At 40.0% G+C, this 19,169-nt stretch overlaps 1 protein-coding gene across 1 annotated transcript in view; it reads right to left on the reverse strand.

Annotated features, from left to right (window-relative positions):
- MIPEP (mitochondrial intermediate peptidase) overlaps positions 1-19,169 on the reverse strand; it is a 74,715-nt gene that overhangs the window by 54,286 nt on the left and 1,260 nt on the right. Inside the window, exons 2-10 of the mRNA XM_084260804.1 lie at positions 17,481-17,654; positions 15,177-15,265; positions 13,143-13,229; positions 12,181-12,244; positions 10,336-10,518; positions 6,205-6,361; positions 5,273-5,321; positions 4,594-4,654; positions 2,947-2,999 (exon numbers count right to left, since the gene is read on the reverse strand). Coding sequence (XP_084116930.1) covers positions 2,947-2,999; positions 4,594-4,654; positions 5,273-5,321; positions 6,205-6,361; positions 10,336-10,518; positions 12,181-12,244; positions 13,143-13,229; positions 15,177-15,265; positions 17,481-17,654 — 917 coding nt within the window. The remainder of the gene's footprint in view (positions 1-2,946; positions 3,000-4,593; positions 4,655-5,272; positions 5,322-6,204; positions 6,362-10,335; positions 10,519-12,180; positions 12,245-13,142; positions 13,230-15,176; positions 15,266-17,480; positions 17,655-19,169) is intronic.

Consider the following 19,169-nt stretch of genomic DNA (forward strand, 5'->3'; position numbering starts at 1 on the left):
AATATCCTACGTTCTTCAGAAGTTAATATCCAGCTCTTTAAACTAATTATGAGGAATCTCACAAAGGATTTGTTTCCTTAATCCTGTTCTAATATAGAACAAACATATATTTAGAATTTAAAGTATATAAATAAATTTTTGAAATATAACATGCAGATATAAACCAGACACATTAAAATATATGTCATGAGATTCAGTGTCATTTGAGACAAACTGATGAATCTGGACAAAACCTGGAGAAGTAAAGAGAAAGTAAAAGATCACATCAGGATCACACTATCTAATGTTTGCTCACAACACTGCTGCTTGCAAACGTGGTTGTACAGACCAAACCAGGTAACAGTAAACCTTTTTCAAGAGACATAGACAAGGTCCCATCTAGTATTCCTTGCACGCCTCAGGTGTGCATGTGTGACAAACTAGAATGCTGCAAAGTTACTTAATGAAGAACTAAACCCTGCAGTCTTTTGCTTTGCACCTAGGTTTGTAAAAAGAATCTGCATCTTATGTACCTGGCGAAATCTAGGAAACTACAGTTGTGTGCATCAGCCAGAGACACAGTGATAACAAAAGAAGTATCCAAAACAGTGCTAACAGTGATAACAGCTACAGTGATAACAAAAGAAGTCCAAAGGAAGTACCCAAAAGCATAAGCTTGCTCCCTTTTCAACAAAAACTAAGCAGAAAAGAAAGAAATTCCTAACAATACAGAAAAACCCACCACACAAACTACTACTGAGTCCCAAAATATGACAGACAAAAACTGTGAGCCCTGCGCCATGCACAGCACTATTGCAAATAAGACCATGGAATTTCAGTAAAAGACAAAGCTAAGAGTCAATTTCTTCAAAAATAAAGAAACCCTCGAAGAACAAAATAGTTACTCTACTAAACAAAGAATACTAAGAATGAGAGAAATGCATGGCAGGTAAAGGTACCTTGTTTGAAAACATGTTTTGTCATTCCACAATGCAAAAACACAAAATAAAATAGGATATAATCAAAAAAAATTAAATTATTTATTTCTCTTGTAAGTAAATAAAACACAATACTTTTTCTTAAGTATAAATTATATTCCCCAGGGGAAGAAAAAAAAACACCACAAAAAAACCCAAGGAAAACAACATCACTTTGCCTTAGAGACAGGATTTAATCCTATGAGATAATTGTCTGTTAGAAAGAGAGCACTAACAAACAGCCAGAAGTCAAACTCTCACCAGCATGAAGCTTTGTGACAGATCTTGTTCTCATCTTCCAGTTACAGAAGTGTTGAACTGGACATGCCATAGCATCCAAGGGGCATTCAAGAAAGGATGCAGTCAAAGAGAGTTAAGTAGAAATACAAGGTAAAGGATGCCAGATTCACATTTATCTAGATATTAAGTAGCAAACAGAACATGTTTAGGGCATAGATATGACTATGTATATTCCTGTCCTCTGGTTGTTATATGAATACCCTCTGACTCCTGTCCAGTTCCAGTCATAAAGCACAGCCACTGATACTTTGCAGCGGAGAAGCAAGTTTTACTTTTCAGAGCTGATTACTCATTGCCCAGTACCCTGCTAATTAACTACAATATGGGCAGAATGAACATTAAGCATCGTTAAGACACTGCCAGATAAAAAAAAAAGGTTTCCCAAAACCAGACCACTGTACAGAAAATGGGACACTGAGAGACCTGAATGCCTTGGGTTTTTTTAGTGAAAGATTGCTACATACAATGGAGTGGAAAACTACTTTTCCACTACTTCACTGTCTTGTAGATGCTCCTGTAACTTCCAGAAAAATATACTTCTGCCCAACATAAAGGACTGAAAAGGTTGGGCCCCAATCCTGCACCATAATCAGGGAGGCCCTGATTCAGGAGATGCTTCATACTGATCCAGCAGCCAGCCTTGCTGCCTGAATAAATTAAAAGCAGCAAGAAACACAGCAAAAACCACCAAAGAGACCGTCTTGGACTGTACCTACAGACTCTCCTCTGCTATAACCACTACTTCACTCCCACTTTCACAGAACCATGCCTGCTGCCTGTCCAGTTTAAAACAAAAGCAGCCACTCACAGGCCGTGCCCCAGACACCCACTGTGGAATGCTGGTTCTCTGGCACTGGCTCCTGGGAGCAGACACAGCAGCTGCACATCCCTCTCACTCTCCTGCGCAATCAGCGTTGCAGCACATACACAGCTTGGTTCCCATCTGAGCATGCAGCAGTTGAAGACAAGGCCAATATTACAGCTGTTCATAAAACTACTGCCTCGTTAACAACATACAGGAAAGCCCTGGGAGAAGCACAGCTTTAAATTACCATTTCCAACACAAACCTAAAAGGTTACTGCTGCTGATCCAGTAAAGGCAACACGCAGGGCTCACATCTTTCAGAGCTGGCATCTCATTGTGTGCAAAGGTCTTGTGCACTTTTTAAGTCTGTGAGAAGGATTTATCTCCTCCCAGCCTTTGTGGGGGAGATGAGAATTAACTGCATCCATAAACAGTGAAAATCTACTCAAGAAGTTGCTATTTCAAGTTGGTAGAAGCAGAAGATAGGTGCATGTTCAGTCAGTAGTACCATACAGTTAAAATGAAGAGCTGGACTGTATCCAGTGATCAAAAATTATTTTTAAACATTACTGCAGCTTAGCTAAGAGCCAAAAGCAAAACAAGAACAAGGATTTTCCAGCTGTACTGAAACCAATTCATCCTCTTACATCTTCAAAGAGGGCCAATAATTCCATAACAGGAGGCAAAAGCTTCTACAGAAATCCCAGCAGTAACTACGAAATGCTACAAACAACTGCCCCAGCAGATACTCTTTTATTTCTTCACATGGAAGTACATCTTCAAAGAAGGAAATCCTGATTACATTGAGAAATTTCTTTATTCTCATTGCAAGGAATGAAATAAAGACACTCATTTACATTACAATCGTGAACATAAGGAGCTTACCTCTCAGCACGAAGAACACCACTGTAGTAAGGGTGATCCCACGGCATCAGTTTCTGAAAGAGAATTCCAGCTTATAATTACAATAATGAACAAGTGAACTGAAAGTAAAAGCCTTGTTTCCTATGAATATTTTTTGCAGTTTTGACAAGTCATGGAACTTTAAAACATAATGGGAAACATTCAGTACTAAAAAAATAATCAGAAATAGCATCATCTATCTTAACTTCAAACCTTTTTATTAACAGTTGCTGGAAGATGGTACTTCTTGAAATATATAATGGGACTTCATACCACATTTCAAGGATTATACTCAATTTAAATAAAAAGATAAACCTAGTTATGTACAGAATTAAGTTACATAAACACAGCATGCAAACTGGACATGCATCTATATATAGGAGCAGCCTCATGTTCACAACCTGGTCTTCATGGAGAACTTCAACTACCCTGATATCTGGTATCTGTTAGAAGCACAACACAGCAATCCAAGCTGTGTGGTGTGATCTAAACTCTGGAGGGAAGGGATGCGCCCAGAGGGACCTTGACTGGCTGGAGAGGTGGGCCCATAAAACTCTATGCAGTTCAACAAGGCCAGGTCCAAGGTCCTGCACATGGGTTGGGGCAACTTCAAGCACAACTACAGGCTGAGTGGAGAACAGGTTGAGGTGTTGACTGATTGAAGTCTCAACATGACCCAGCAATGCACTTGCAGTCCAGAAAGCCAACTGTGTCCTGGGCTGCATCAAAAGAAGGATGACCAGCAGGTCAAGGGAGGTGATTCTGCTCCTCTGCTCTGCTCTGGTGAGACCCCACCTGCAATACTGAGTCCAGCTCTAGAGTCTCTGGTACAAGAAGGACATGGACCTGTTAGAGCAAGTCCAGAGGACAGAAATGGTCAGAGGGCTGCAGCACCTCTTCTGTAAGGACAGGCTGAAGGAGTTGGAGTTGTTCAGCCTGGAGAAGACTCCAAGGAGACCTTAAAGTAGCCATCCAGTATCTAAAGAGCGCCTACAAGAAAACTGGAGAGGGACTGTTTATAAGGACATGCAGTGACTGGACAAGTGGTAATGGGTTTAAACTGAAATAGGGGAGATTTAGATCAGATATTAGGAAGAAATTCTTCACTATGAAGATGGTGAGACACTGGAACAGGTTGTCCACTGAGGTTATGGCTCCCCCTCCCTGGCACTGCTCAAGGCCAGGTTGGATGGGGCTTTGGGCCCACAGCAGGGCGGTTGGAACTAGATGATCTTAAAGGTCTCTTCCAACCCAAACATTCAATGATATGGTACCACCTTTATTTTTATGATTCAGTTCAAAATAAAGTAATATTAACTTTCACCACTTTATGTTTTGGTTATTTTTCTATCATTTTGTATAAACCAACAGCTATCTCACACTCAGTGCTTGGCTTTAACACAAATAGCACATAAGCAGTCCAAATGCATTTGAAGCCATAAGAGACAAAATTCCTCTTTTAATTACAGTGTATTTTGTACACTAAAATAGAGTTATTTTTCCTTGTAGATCAAGGGTAACTATACTGCATTTAAAAGAAGAAGAAAAGGAAAAAAGAAAAGAAGAAAAAAGACGAGGAAAAGAAAAAAGAAATGGAAAAATGAATACCACTATGGAAATTTAACTTACTGAATTCTGGGGGTTGAGCTTCTTTTTCATCTTTGTCATCATTTCAAAATCTTTTTGAGTTCTGAAACATATTTTTATGATGAAAGTGTTAATGAAAGATTTTTGAGCAATGGAATATAGTACACAATAAGACTCCATCCAAACAAAATGCCTGTCATCTGAGATAGAGTACTCCATAAAATTACAGTCCCATCTACCACAGTAAAAGAACTTTTCCATTCTGCTTGTGTCATTCAGGTACCTTCAAATCAAGTCCCTCTCACTCTGGTTGTGCACTTCCAAAGCATTTTCTTTCTCACAATACACCCACTCTGTACAGTGGTGAAACTGCTTTGTGCTCTTGGAGGCAAGAAGGAGTAACAGAGGAATTTGCTTATAGAAGAAAAATATATAGAGCGGTGTGTGTGCAGAGAAGACCAAGAGAGGTGTTCTTCAACACTTAAACTTGGTATTCTTGTTTGCTGCTGCCTGCATTTCTTGGCACGTCACTTGTAGTGTTCAGTTCTCTGAACCAAAGACACAGAACATATCCTAAGCCAGCAGCTCCCCTCAAAACTCTAAGTCTTGCTTTTTTTTCATCAGAGCGTATAATAAGCGGCACTGACTTACTAGAGCACAAGTCCCTCTACTCTTGAAACAAAAGAGTATGGTGAGAAAAATAACAGTGAAAAACACACACCTTTTGGACAGCTGGTCCGAAAGCTTCTCCAGAAACTGGGTAACTGTCTCTAGAAATAAAAGGGGAGGAAAAATTAAGAAAGTGGTTTCTTCTACTAAAAGATTTTAAGTTTGTATTTAAAAAATCCAAACAAAATAAGCTCCCTTTGAACAAAAAAGTTATTTTTATAACAACAAACTACTCCATTAACAACTGCACCATCATTTCAACAGAATTTAGTACCATGTTTACTTTGTTACATGTTGGGATAATGGCAACTTGATAACATAAGGAGTGAGTGATGATTCTGAACAAAAACACTGCTTCCTACTCTGAGTATTGCCATTTCATAGAATCATACAATCACAGAATCATAGGGGTTGGAAGGGACCTCCAGAGATCAAAGGGTCCAACCCCCCTGCCAAAGCAGCTCCCCAGCTCATATTGCACAGACAGGCGTCCACACGCGGCTGGAATCTCTCCAGAGATGGAGACTCCACCACCTCCCTGGGCAGCTTGTCCCAGGGCTCTGGCACCCTCACTGGGGAAAAGTTCTTCCCCATGTTGGTGCAGAACTTCCTGTGCTCCAACTTGCAGCCACTGCCCCTTGTCCTGTCCCCACAGACCACTGAAATGGGGCTGGCCATTTCCCCCTGCATCCCATGCTTAAGATATTTATAAACACTAATAAGGTCCCCCCTTAGTCTTCTTTCCTCTAGGCTGAACAGTCCCAGCTCACTCAGCCTTTCCTCATAGGGGAGATGCTCCAGGCCCTTCATCACCTTTGTAGCCCTTACAGAAAGCATGAATATTGCACACAGCAAAAGGTAAATGCTGATACTTCACTGGAAGAAATATGTGTAAACTTAGCTAAAGGAACTAACAACTTTTGACCTAATACCTAACACAGTGCATCTGGTTTCTCATTATGTCCTTCCACACATGCCTTATACCTGGATTTTTGGCCATTGTTCCCTGAAGAGCCCTGTGGGCAAAAGTGTCATACCCAACCAGCTGTGCCAGGCTGTTCCGACTAGCAAGCAGCTCTTCCAAACGGCTCAGCTGCTCGGCGTTCGGGTAAAGAAAGATCTTGTAAGCAGCTTCTCGGACCTAATTAAAGAAATAGTAACGAGTAAAAGGTCACATTACTACAGTGCAATTGTTAGGGGAAACAACACGACTGAAGATCTGGCATTACAGCTGTATTTCACCCATACTGTTGGGAAAAGCCTTAAAGCCTTTTAACAGTAGCAATTACGACTGCCTGACAATTACTGCTTTCTTATCCATTAAAGATGGAATGAGGAAATGCAATGAGACAACATAACAGATCAAGAGTGCCAAAAGGGGTCCTCTTTATTCCTGTCGACAATCCCCCCTACTCATTGCCTCTTTCCTTCTGCCAACTACTATGCTCCTCAGACCACTCTGTGGTGGTCTGTGTTGTTCTGAAAATAAAGCCAAAAGAAAGCCAAATTGTTCTCTGCACATCAGTTAAGCTGGTTTATGGAAGGATCTGATAAGAACCGGAGACAGGGTCAGGGGAGGAAAGAAAAAAGAAAGAGGAAGATAAAAGCCTTATTCTTACTTATTTTGAAGTAGTAAGTTATTACTTTGCCCATCTGCCCACCCATCTGCCCACAGACAAACAGTCCTTTTTCCTATTTCTAGTTTGTTTGGGGCTTTTTATAACTCTCAAAAAAATCACCTGAAGTCTCAGAAAATTTGGTTAAATTCTTTAGATGTTTCACAAACCAATTGAAGGTATTTATTTTGTACATAGGGAATGGACTTAAGAAATCCAGCAACAACTTATGCTTGTCTTCATTTGAAATATGCTTCTCTCTTGGATCATATATTCAGCAAGAATGTGAGATGATTCCCCTTCCTTCAAAATGTTTCAGCAGTGTCTTTCTAGCACAGGCCAACAGCATACTGAGCTCTGCTCCAAAGAGTACAGCCCGTCTGGTCCATGGATGGGATTGGCTCCCTCTACCTGGCACTGCTCAGACTACATGTACTGAGGTACAATGTCCAGATTTGGATTACCCGGGACATTCCTATAATGGAATCCCCATCCTTGCAAAGTGTCCACAACTCAACGGGACATATTATTGAGAAACATGATCTACTCAATCCTGCTCTGGACAGGATTAGACTCAAACTCACAAGCTCCAGAGGTCCTTTCCAACCTAAATTATATGATTTCCAAAGAGTGTCTCCAAAAATCTGACTTGGAGAACTGCATTCTTTAATTGATATATTACTCATAGCTTCAGTAGCAATTCTACAAGTTCACTCTATTTTCAGGACACAACCATATAGAAGACATGAAATTACTTTTATTTCTGTGTTTACATCTGATCAGTGCCATAATTTTAATTCATTTTTAATTTCTTACAGAAAATCCCAGCTTGGGACAAACAAGATGTCAAAGTCACCTCAATTATTAATGATATAGTAAGTGAAAAGCAAACACATGAGTGTTGTAATACACTTGAGTCATATCTAAGAGACTAAGGAACCACTCATTTGAAAAAGATTAAATTAATTTTATATTTATAAACAAACTTAAAACCAAACAAATTTTAACTCTTTTTAGAAAAGCGTCAAACCAAAATAAGATCATTCAGGATCATTCAGGTTGGATGGGACCTCAGGTCTTCAATCCAATCCGCTGCACAATGCAGGTTCATCTATGAGATGAGATTAAGTTGCACAGAGCATTTTGTCAGGTCTTGAAACCCTGTACAGATGGACAGTTAGTGTGACCTCTCTGTTTCACTGCTTGGTTATTCTCATCAGGAAAAATCTCTCCAATTGGCATTTTTCACTTCAATTTGTGCCGTTGCCACTTTTCCTTCTGCCATGCACTACTGTGAAGAGCCTGGCTCTATCTCCTCCATGATATCCTTGTAGGTACTGGCAGACTGCTGTCAGGGTCCTCCAAAGCCACCTTTGCTACTGGGTGAAGAAGCCCAGATCCCTCAGCCTCTCCTCACAATACAAGCACCCTAGTTCCTGGCCATCTTGGTGGTGCCCATTGAAGTCACTCCTAAAGAATTATGAGTAAAGGGCTATAATCTCATCCTCCAGTCTCTGGTTCTGCCCCTGTTCGTGCTTCGTGCAATTCAGGATGCTGTTGGGTTTCTTTGCTGCCAGGGTCACTGCTGGTTCACACTCATTTTTCTCCCCACCAACCTTCAGGGCCTTTGCCACAGATCAGACCCAGAGAGGCAGTCCCAGCCTGTGCTATTGCCAGGAAATCTCCCTTTCCAGGTGCAGGACTTCACATCTGTCCTTCAATTACATAAGGTACATACTACACCATTCCTGCAGCTTCACGGATAAAGATGTTAAACAGGAGAAGTCCCAGGACACACTCATGCAATACATCTCTCATTACCAGCCGTCCAGTAGGGTATACAACTTCAATCACTACTCACTGAGTCTGATCATTAAATGAGAGGGGTTTTAATCTGGTTGTCCACCAATCCAGACTGTAATCTCCTAACCTGGATTACTCCATTAATCTTCCTAGGACTCAGAGTGAAGCTAAATTGCTGTAATTCCCTAACTTGGGGGTTTTGGGCCTTTCTGAAGTTGGGTGGAACACATTTCCACCACTCACTGGAGTTCTTCCCTGATCTTCACAGCCTACCAAAGACAGCAAGCCTTTCAAGAACAATAGCCAGTTCTCACTGGACCCTTGGATGCAGCCCATCTTGTCCCAAGGATTTGTACAGGTTGAGTTCTCTCAAGTGATCACAAACTGGGTCCTAATATACTGCTGATTGTTCTTTTCTCTGAACCCTTTCACTAAGCACAGTGGGCTGGGACAACTCATTGGTACACACTGAGGTAAAGAAAGCAATCAGCATCTCAGCCTTATCTGTGTCTGCTACCACTATGTCACTCTCAGCACTGAGCCCACCTTTACCTTATCCAGCCCTTTAGTACTAAGGCAGGGACACCAACCTCCAGGCCTGGATCTACACAAGGCTGCCCAGGGCCCCATCCAACCTGGCCTTGAACACCTCCAGGGATGGGGAATCCACTACCTCTCTGGGCAGCCTGTTCCAGCACCTCACCACTCTTTCTGTAAAAAACTTGCCCCTAATATCTAATCTAAACCTTCCCTCCTTTAGCTTTAGTCCATTCCCCCTTGTCCTGCCATTATCTGCTCTTTTAAAAAGTCGAATCCCCTCCTGCTTATAAGCTCCCTTCAGGTACTGGAAGGCTGCAATGAGGTCCCCCCGCAGTCTTCTCTTCTCCAGGCTGAACAAGCCCAGTTCCCTCAGCCTCTCTTTGTAGGGCAGGTGCTCCAGCCCTCTAATCATCTTTGTGGCTCCTCTGAACCCTCTCCAACAGTTCCACATCCTTCTTGTATTGGGGGCCCCAGATCTGGACACAGTACTCCAGATGGGGCCTCACAAGGGCAGAGTAGAGAGGGACAATCCCCTCCCTGTCCCTCCTGGCCACTCCTCTCCTGACGGAGCCCAGGATACCATTGGCCCTACGAGCTGCAAGAGCCACTGCTGGCTCATGTCAAGCTTCTCATCCACCACAATCCCCAAGTCCTTCTCAGCAGGGTGTATTTCTAAACTCCCCCCTTGCACTCGCTTTTACTTCCTGCCTGATGCCTTCTGGAAATGAAGCTTTGTCTTGAGTTCCTTGCTTGCCAAGCCTGGCTCCTGATGACAACTGCTTGGCTTTATAACTACCAGGATGCATTAGTATCGAGTGCTTAAAGAAAACGATCACTAAAGAACTGCCAGCTTTCTTGAGCTACTTTACCCTTCAGAGCTGCATCCCATGGGATCCCAACTCCCAGGTTACTGAATAAGCTGAAGTCTGCTTGCCTGAAATGCAGGGTCTGTATTCTGCCCCACTTCTTCCCCATGCCATTCAAGATATTCATCTCCATTATTTCATAGCTGCTACAGCCAATGGTGACATTGATGATTAGGTTCTAAAACAGTTCTTCCCTGTTAGTTTTAAGATCATAATCATATTACTGAAGTGAATGCATGTAGTTTAATTCAAGTAACTTATATGAAAAAGCAAACTCAAGGAATACACACCAGATCATCAGGACAATCGGCATGCAGACCAGCAACTTGCAAGTAATTGCCTTCAGCTGTAAAGTTATAGTGAATGTGCTCTGGCAAAACATGTTTGTCAATCCTGTTGGGAAGGTGAGCTCCAGTCAGAAATTCATTGCATAAATCCAGTATTCTGACGTTGAGGTTGACTGCCTTTTTACGCTGGAAGGAAAACGAATACACAATTTTCAGACATAGCACAAGCAGAACTTAAAAGTTTCTAAAACCTAAAGGACTCTTACAGAAATGGAGTGGTAAATACAACATTTAAGATTATACCTATAGCATCAACAAAACCTTCATCCCTATGCTTTCTGCAGTAAGAAAATCTGCAGTGGAGTTTAGGTAAAATTTACATAAGTTTTCTAGCTGCTTGGAAAGCATTTCTAAACCTATGCCTAATATCATCACTATGTAAAACAGAGGAGAAAAAAGAGATAAAGACAGATAATCCTACTAGCATCCTGAAACAGATACAGAATTACAGTTCTTTTATTGTATTGCAGTATTTTTGGGATACTGCACAGCATTTATGGAAATACCTTTCCTCGAGGAGTTTGTGATATAGGGTTTTATCACCATCACACATTCAACTTTACACAGATTTGCTTCAGTGATCTTGAGAGTATGCTTTCTGCTGCCTGTGGGTTCATAGTTCAAAAGAACAGACTGAGGATACAGACACTACATACTTGTAGAGTCCAGACAAAGACAAAACTTGCAGGTATCTGTCCTCCCATTTAATCTGTGCACTTTAAAACACATCTTTTAATTTTATTTTAAAAAGCAAATAGTCTTTGTAGAAGTAAATTTCAACTTATCATAGTGAAGGATTTCTAAAGTCTGAAATGACAATTGAAAAGAAACACTGAACAGCAAGCAAAGAGGTGAAATAGGTAGGAGAGGAAGAGGAAAGCATGCAAAAAGAAGGAGCAAGTGAAATTGTCGCTGAAAGGGGATGAAGCTCTGTAGAGCTGATAGTCAAATCAGAAATAACCCAGAGTCCAAGTTTCAGAGTTGTTCTTTGTACAAAGTAATTGTAAAAATATATTCTAGAAGCATTTTACAAGTCACAAAATACCATCACGACCATGATCTTCAGAGTAATTTTACCACATAAATCTGATAAAATAGCCTTTCTACAGATCCTTTTGGAGGAGATGACTTAAATGAGTAGTGTATTAACTTTATATAGGGGCACGAGTTATGAACAGACACCCAACAGTGCATACATACCAGAAAACATGATTAAAGCTGATAGTGATGGATTTGCCAAAACAAACTACTGCAAAAGCATGGAAAAGCTCCAAGAGATATAATCACACCATGCCCAGTTGTGCACAGAATTAACAACTTCTGATTATGTGAGCAAAGGGGAAGAGCATGGACATGCACCTAATTCCTTCTAACATGTTCTAGTTGATTAACCTATTATCACAATTCTGGGGGTGCTGCTTTTCCCACTCTAAGTAAGTTGTTCAGACAGCTAAACACTTATTTAAAATATCTGATGCAGACACTAATCAGAGGAAGCAGGATGCCAGGCCTTGCTTAGAACTCTTCAGAGCAGAAAAAGGAATGATGAGGGACAAACTGGGAAGAACAGCCAACTAATATCAAGGCAACATTAAAAAACACACTTTCAAAGTGATTTAAGATAGACAAATCTAACCACTTCTGAGAAGATTAAATTCCACAGAAGGCACTGGGAATCTTGGAGAACAAACTGGCCCAAGACCCACATGATTCATGTCCCACATGTTTCATTATCTGGTCTTTGGTAGTCAGGCAAATTTCTGTTCACATATTGTAGCCAAAAATTACCTTTTCTTCATCCAAATGAATGCCACTGATCTCAAAATCAAACATAAAAAGTTCTGCCACTCGCCTAAAAATACAGTAAATCCCTGTTAAAACAACCTCATTTGATGGCAAGCATAATTTCTTAACAGATTTTACCCACAGTAGTTATTTAAGTCCAATGTCTTTTACAGAGAATACCACTACAGTTATATGAGCATTGATATTATGGACCCAGATTTCCTATGTTTGAGGTGCTTAACAGTTTACTCAGTGAAAATGGGATTTTCCTTTTTTTAAAAGTTATTTTAGTTATATGCATTGAAAATATCCTTCAATATATTTCCACCACATTAATCTGGATGTTTAACCACTTTGTGCAAGTTACCATTTTAGTTTGACACTTCATTTACTCCTGCAGATCAGAAAAACACCTCTTCAATTCTAACATCCTTGATTGTGGAGAAAGAACAGAAGAGGAAGTAACTTTACTCAAACATTAAGCTTGTCTGTCCATGCCAGTGAAGAAAGAATTCAAAACTGTAACTGAATAAGCAGCTAATAAACATTTTACAGCAATCATAAAGTAAGCTTTAAATAAATAAGCTGATTTTGAAAGATAAGCTGAAATCAAATTATATAGTCTGTTGCCTATTTTTATTGCTAAAAGCACTGATAAATACATAACACTGCATCTCATTTTAATCAAAATTTCATTATTGAAAAAAAATCTAAAGTTCTCTCTAATCTAAAGTTATTAGTCTTGAATATAGCTTGTGCTTTAGTCAGAGACATTCTCCAAGACTACAGAATTACAAAATTCCCAACTCCTGTAGCAGGAAATGTAATAGTGACACATAAATTAATAACAGAGATGTGGTATGTTTTCCAGTTGTATTAATCAATTTAACAAAACACAAAATATAAGCAAAATAAGGAAAGATATATATTATATAAAAATTGAATCTATAAGCATTAATAAGTACCTGGTTTCTGGATCTAGGGAACTCATAACAACTTCATCAGCTAGCAGACGCCTCAAGCTCTGATACAATTCAACATCTGTATTTAATCTGGAAAGATACAGAGTAAAAGAATCAGACATTAGCAACAAACACTAATATGTCAGTCTCTTGGTACTACTTACTCAAAGGCAGAGCTTAATATTTACTGAAACACCATTAAAGAGCAAAGACTACATTTTCAAAATTCTTTCTGGTTCACAACCACACTGAAATACCACAAAATTTGTATACAAAGGATGTGTGGACAAACTGGCATGGAAACACATGTTGTGCATTCAATAGGAAACACTGATGGGGAGCATTCTGTGGCAAATATGAGCAAGTCTCAGACAGATGGGTTGTTTTTTTATGGACAAATAATGTAATCATGGCAAGAGCATATAGGTGGAAGAGCTGTTTTCTAATCCTTACTTTGAAAGGACTCCAACTCCATTAAAGAAAAATCTGTGCTCAAGTTTGTCATCAGATAAATGTGCTGCTGGCTGCCACTGAATTAGAGTAAAAGCTTAATGTCCCCAGAACATTTCTAGATGCTCATTACTGTCCCTGTGCCAGATAATACTCTGTCCATCACTTCTGCTGACATGTTAGCAAGAAGTATGCACGTTGACCAGGATTATTGAGTGGGAATCACAGTAGGAAATGAAACACACATGCCTACATCAGCATAGCTGCAGTGGGCAGAAGTCACCAGTCCGGCAATATTGAGCACTAACTTCTTAAATCAGCTGAGGTGCAGGAAGCCTCCACAGCCCCATTTGTAAAATGAACTTAATAATTACCAACACTCAATTCAAAGACAGAAGATGACATTGCATCATTCCTGTACTTTGCCCCTGTACTGGGCATTGGTGAGGCCACACCTCGAGTGCTGTGTCCAGTTCTGGGCTCCCCACCATAAGAAGGACATTGAGGTCCTGGAGCGAGTGCAGAGAAGGGCAACCCGGCTGGGGAAGGGGCTGGAGGGCAAATCCTCTGAGGAGCGGCTGAGGGAGCTGGGGCTGTTTAGCCTGGAGAAGAGGAGGCTGAGGGGAGACCTTCTCCCCACCTACAACTACCTGAAGGGAGGTTGTAGAGAGGTGGGCGATGGTCTCTTCAGCCAGGTGACAGGAGATGGGACAAGGGGAAATGGCATGAAGCTGTGCCAGGGCAGGGACAGATTGGACATTAGAAAGTTTACTGAAAGAGTTGTCAGGGCCTGGAACAGGCTGCCCAGGGAGGGGGTTGAGTCACCTTTCCTGGATGTGTTCAAAAAAAAGGGTAAATGAGGTACTTAGGGATCTGGTTTAGCTTAGGATGGGAATGGTTGGACTTGATGATCTTCAAAGGTCTTTTCCAACCTTGTGATTCTGTGATACTTCAGAAAAGGCTCTGTACACAAGGTGCTAAGAAGCACAGCATTATCAAAAAGTGGCTAAAAGCAGATACATACATTCTGAGAAATGGGGTGTTTAAAGCACAAGCATGCCAGGGTGGACCAGGCAAACAGCACAGCCCCAGACAGACACATCCCTGACCATTCATTTTAACAGAAGACAGTCCTTCCCTCTTTCACATATCCTGTTCACTGGCTGGAATTCAAGGGGTCAGCAAACCAGGAGAAAAAGTGTTGTGAAATATAACAGCTTAAATCTTAAAAACAAATTAACATTTTGTATATATGCTTTACAACAGCTAGTTACTGTTACAAGTTCTAGAAAAATGTATCTCAAATCTTCCATGGGTTTCAGTAACATGGAGTAAGTTGACAACTTCAAAACTGTTCAGAACACAAATAGAAACTACAATAGAATACCCTTTCCTGATACACTGCAGCAAAGCTAAATCCTTAAAAATCTGTAACAGCAATAGTGATGTTATTGCAAATCCTTCCTACATATTTTTTGCTCATTGCTCTCCTGCCAGATAACCATACAATAATTTTGAAAGATGCACATGGAAATAGGAAGAAAAAAAAGGAGGGGAAAATACATTGAAAAAATTATTAAAACATACTTCTCTACCACTGTACCAATAGTCCTGCAAGCTTCTTCAGCAGCCTCTCTGAATGCAAAGTCAGGATGGGCAATTTTCACAAAATCAGCCTGACATAGTAAAAGAAAACAGTGAGGAGGAAAGACAAATTAAAAAAAATACTGAATTATAAACAAAAGTTGCACCTAAACAGCTCCACTGACATTTATTTCTCCAGTACTGTGCACTCTATTAGCAGAATTTACATGTTTGTCTAAAAAATAAAGCTTATTGGAAAACCATGCTGACAACTATATTACACCAGGCAGCAAATGTGCCTTTCCAAAAAAACATATTTAATCCATGCACTTCTTATAAATATTTTAATATGGTCTGTATCTTAGAGTCCTTACAACACAGAGATACTCCAAGGTATTTAAAGAGAATTACAAAAGATTTTTAAAACCAAAACTCACAGGGAGGAAAGTATGCCAACAAATGTGTTTAGGGGGTTTGTTTTCAAACCTTTTACTCTTCTGTATAGACAATCAAGTCAGCTTTGACATCATTATCTAGGAGGTAAAAACATTTAAAAAGAAAACCCAAAAGTTCTTTTGGATTCAGAACAGGGGTTTATTTGACTTAGTAATTTTTTGTAAGTCTCCAAATTGTTCAGGGATTTGATAAGGCTAGAAGGATGCTAAAAAGGGGCAGGGCTGAGCTAGGGGCTTCCATGACTGCTGATACGTATTCAAGGAGGTTCTGGCATTGAAATGATAAAGAATTAAAGACTAGGAATATATTGAAGCTATACAGCATGATTTTACATAAAGTACATGAAACAAGCTTCACTTAATGTTTAACAGCATAGAATCATACATTAGGTCAGAAGAAACCTTTACGGGTCACCTAGTCCAACCCCCTGCAGTAAGCAGGGACACCTTAAACTAGATCAGGTCACTCAGAGCTTCATCAAGCCTGACATTGAATGTTTCCAGGGATGGGGCCTCTACCACCTCACCACCTTCACAGTGAAGAACTACTTCCTAACATCTAATCTAAACCTACTCTGCTCTAGTTTAAAACCACTGTCCCTCATCCTATCACTACATGCCCTTACAAACAGTATGATGGCAGTCTGATTGAAAATATACCTTACAAATGGTATACTCTTAAGACTTTTATTGCTTAGAATCCCTGTTTAAAATCCTGAATAATGTTGACAAAATAGGTGCTGAATGGCAGATCTGAAAACTTCTGCCAACAGATAACAATCACCAAATTGCTTCTAGACAGAGCTGTGCAAGCTCTGCATCTTGGAACATACAAACCTGAAGGGTTTTTTTTGATAGGAGGTAATTTTAACTCCAACTGATAGAAAAAAAATGACCAGTGAATTCTGACATTACTGTTTTAGTTACATATTGATTGATTAACAAGAATTAGGCACAGCCTATGAAATATAACAGAGAGGGAGAATTAGTGGCTCGACAGAAACTGGCTGTATTTTCAGAAGGAAAAAGTGCCTACCATAAATCTGACTTGAATCTAGACAAGAGTAAGAAACAAGATTTGAGAACTGAAAACACACATGGAGAAATTCAAGTGTGAAAACCAAAGTAAAAAAAAATGTGGTGACCTATTCATTAAGAACTGATTTCAGTACGATGGTTGGGTCTGATTCCTTCAGAGGAAGAGTTATGCTTTGATAAAAGATATACTTTGGGCAAACAATTTCTAAAGAGCAATACCAAGTGCTGTGTTAACATTAAAATTTTGTGGTACAGAATATCAGATTAAGTACTCTTATTTTGTGGACCACAGAAATTGCAGTCCAGGAAATACCTGCATTCTTTCCTGTGTTAATAAAAGGCTATACTGTTTCATTTAATCAGCTGCTTTTAATCTCTAAATTCTTTATGGACCTTCTCCTATAGCCTTTCAGAACTTACAAACACATGTACTGCAACTCCAACTTTAACTTTGAGAGCAATCCCCTGTTTTCCAGAAAGTAAGTGATGCTGGAAAGCTTATGCATTAATATTACAGCAGAAATACAATTCTGATTTCATTGTTATTTTTTCTTGTTGTGGTCTGTATACTGTTTTCACATCTGTCTTTAACTGGACAGTTTGACAGGATTTGTAGTTGCCCATCATTTTATAAAAGCCTTTGTAACTAACTTTAAAACAATTAAATTGTCTATCTTAACACAAAATTTCACAGAGCTGATCTACTCTTCATTGCAATGCAGAAAATCATAAAATGGAACAACAAGGTGTAAGTTTATTCAGTCAATCAGTTCAAAAGAAATTGCTTCAAGTAACAGCAAAAAAAGTAACTTACCAAGTCAGCTACTCTGCACAAGGCATCTGAAAGCTGATCAAAGATCTTTACAGTCTCTGGCCCAGGTGGTGTTGAACAGGCTTTCTGGACTAGCTGTTCTGATTCTTGCAGTGCTTTGTCCTGTGCTTCCTGAAATCCTTCTGGACAGCTCAGTTCTGGAACACCAAAAAGACCCTGTAGTGCAAAACACAATGAAAATACATCACTACTGTCCTCCTCAATTTCTGCCCCTTTGTTTCAGGATGGAATTATCACCATGACATTTTACCAGAACGACCCAACCTAACATATTGTGGCACTTCACAATATCAGCCAAAGACACTGGTATCACACAAAAACATCCACAGCAAAACCTCACTGAGGTTCTTTTAGCCAGGACTGTTCTCAGCAAACCTTAAAGAGTTTGGGATCAAATTCTCCTCTTCCACCCCATAACCTCCATCCTTTTCTCAAAGCGTTTTTTTCTCTCAGTTTCCAAGTACAGGCACCAGAGAAATCATAAAAAGTCCATTTACATTCTGAAATGGGGGAAAAATCTTCAATCTGAAACAAGAGACCAAGGAATGCGAGGACTAACAGGAGTGTCACAACAGCGAATGAGTAGGCAGCAGCCCTATATATTTACAGACTGCAGGCAATAGGACTGCAGTCTCAGGCTCACTAAATGAGCCCCAAACACTGGAACCAGATCTCAAAGGAATGATGAAGAACAACTCAATAATGTTATGGTATGAACAGTTTTATTCCTGAAGCTTTTACCAAGCCTGGCCTTGTCCAACAGGGCAGGGTAAACACACGATTCACAAGCCAACAGTTTGTTTTGTGTGTGTGGAAGAGAGTTAAAGATATCCTACTACAGGTCAAACAAAACTGCTAATTCTACCTGCTAGAGAAGTTCCACAATACAGACTTACAACAGTAAAAAAAAAATCCTTTAAGACAAAACAGCACCACTGCAAGCAATAGACTACTCCCTCTGTAACCACCCAACAGCAACATGAGCATCTCCTTACCTCCTAGCAACAGCATCTGACAGCAAAAAGTACATGATTTCACATATCCCAAATCTTCCAACTTCCTCAGCATCTAAAAATCACAACCTGGATTTCAAGTCACTTTACAATGCACGTTCTGCAAATTCTTTTGTGTTATAGCAGTCAGGTGCAGGTTTGCATGTAGCTCACACGTATTTATCCAAATAAAATGAAAAGCTGCAAATTAACAGCTTGTCTGTAAAAGTATATACTCTGAAGCAAGAGCTTCACCTAAAAGAAGTATTTGGGACACACTGAGTTCCTTTTCCTATTTTTTTTCCATCACGAAAACAGCCTTTCTTTCCCCCTAATACTCTTACTAAAGCTGCCACCCTAAGGCAGAAACATTTTCCTCACACTTCCCATGTTTTAATTTATAATTTGGCAACAGGAACTGGACCAAAATAAACACTGAATTATATTTATATACATATACACACATTTACATAAACACATGCAGATAAATATACGTGTATCATACATGATAATAATGTTTGCTGTGTAAGAAACTCAAGACTGCCCCTTTACTCAGGCCCTCAGCCAGCTGATGCTATGTTCTGCAGTGTCCCAGAAAGCCCCTGGCCCTGCATCACCGTTCAGCCTCCCAAGCAAGCTCCTCCTGCACATGGAGTCCTCTGAGAACAGGAGGTATCTT

Source organism: Gallinula chloropus (genome assembly GCF_964237585.1).
Source record: "Gallinula chloropus genome assembly, chromosome: 1".
Lineage (NCBI taxonomy): Eukaryota > Metazoa > Chordata > Aves > Gruiformes > Rallidae > Gallinula > Gallinula chloropus.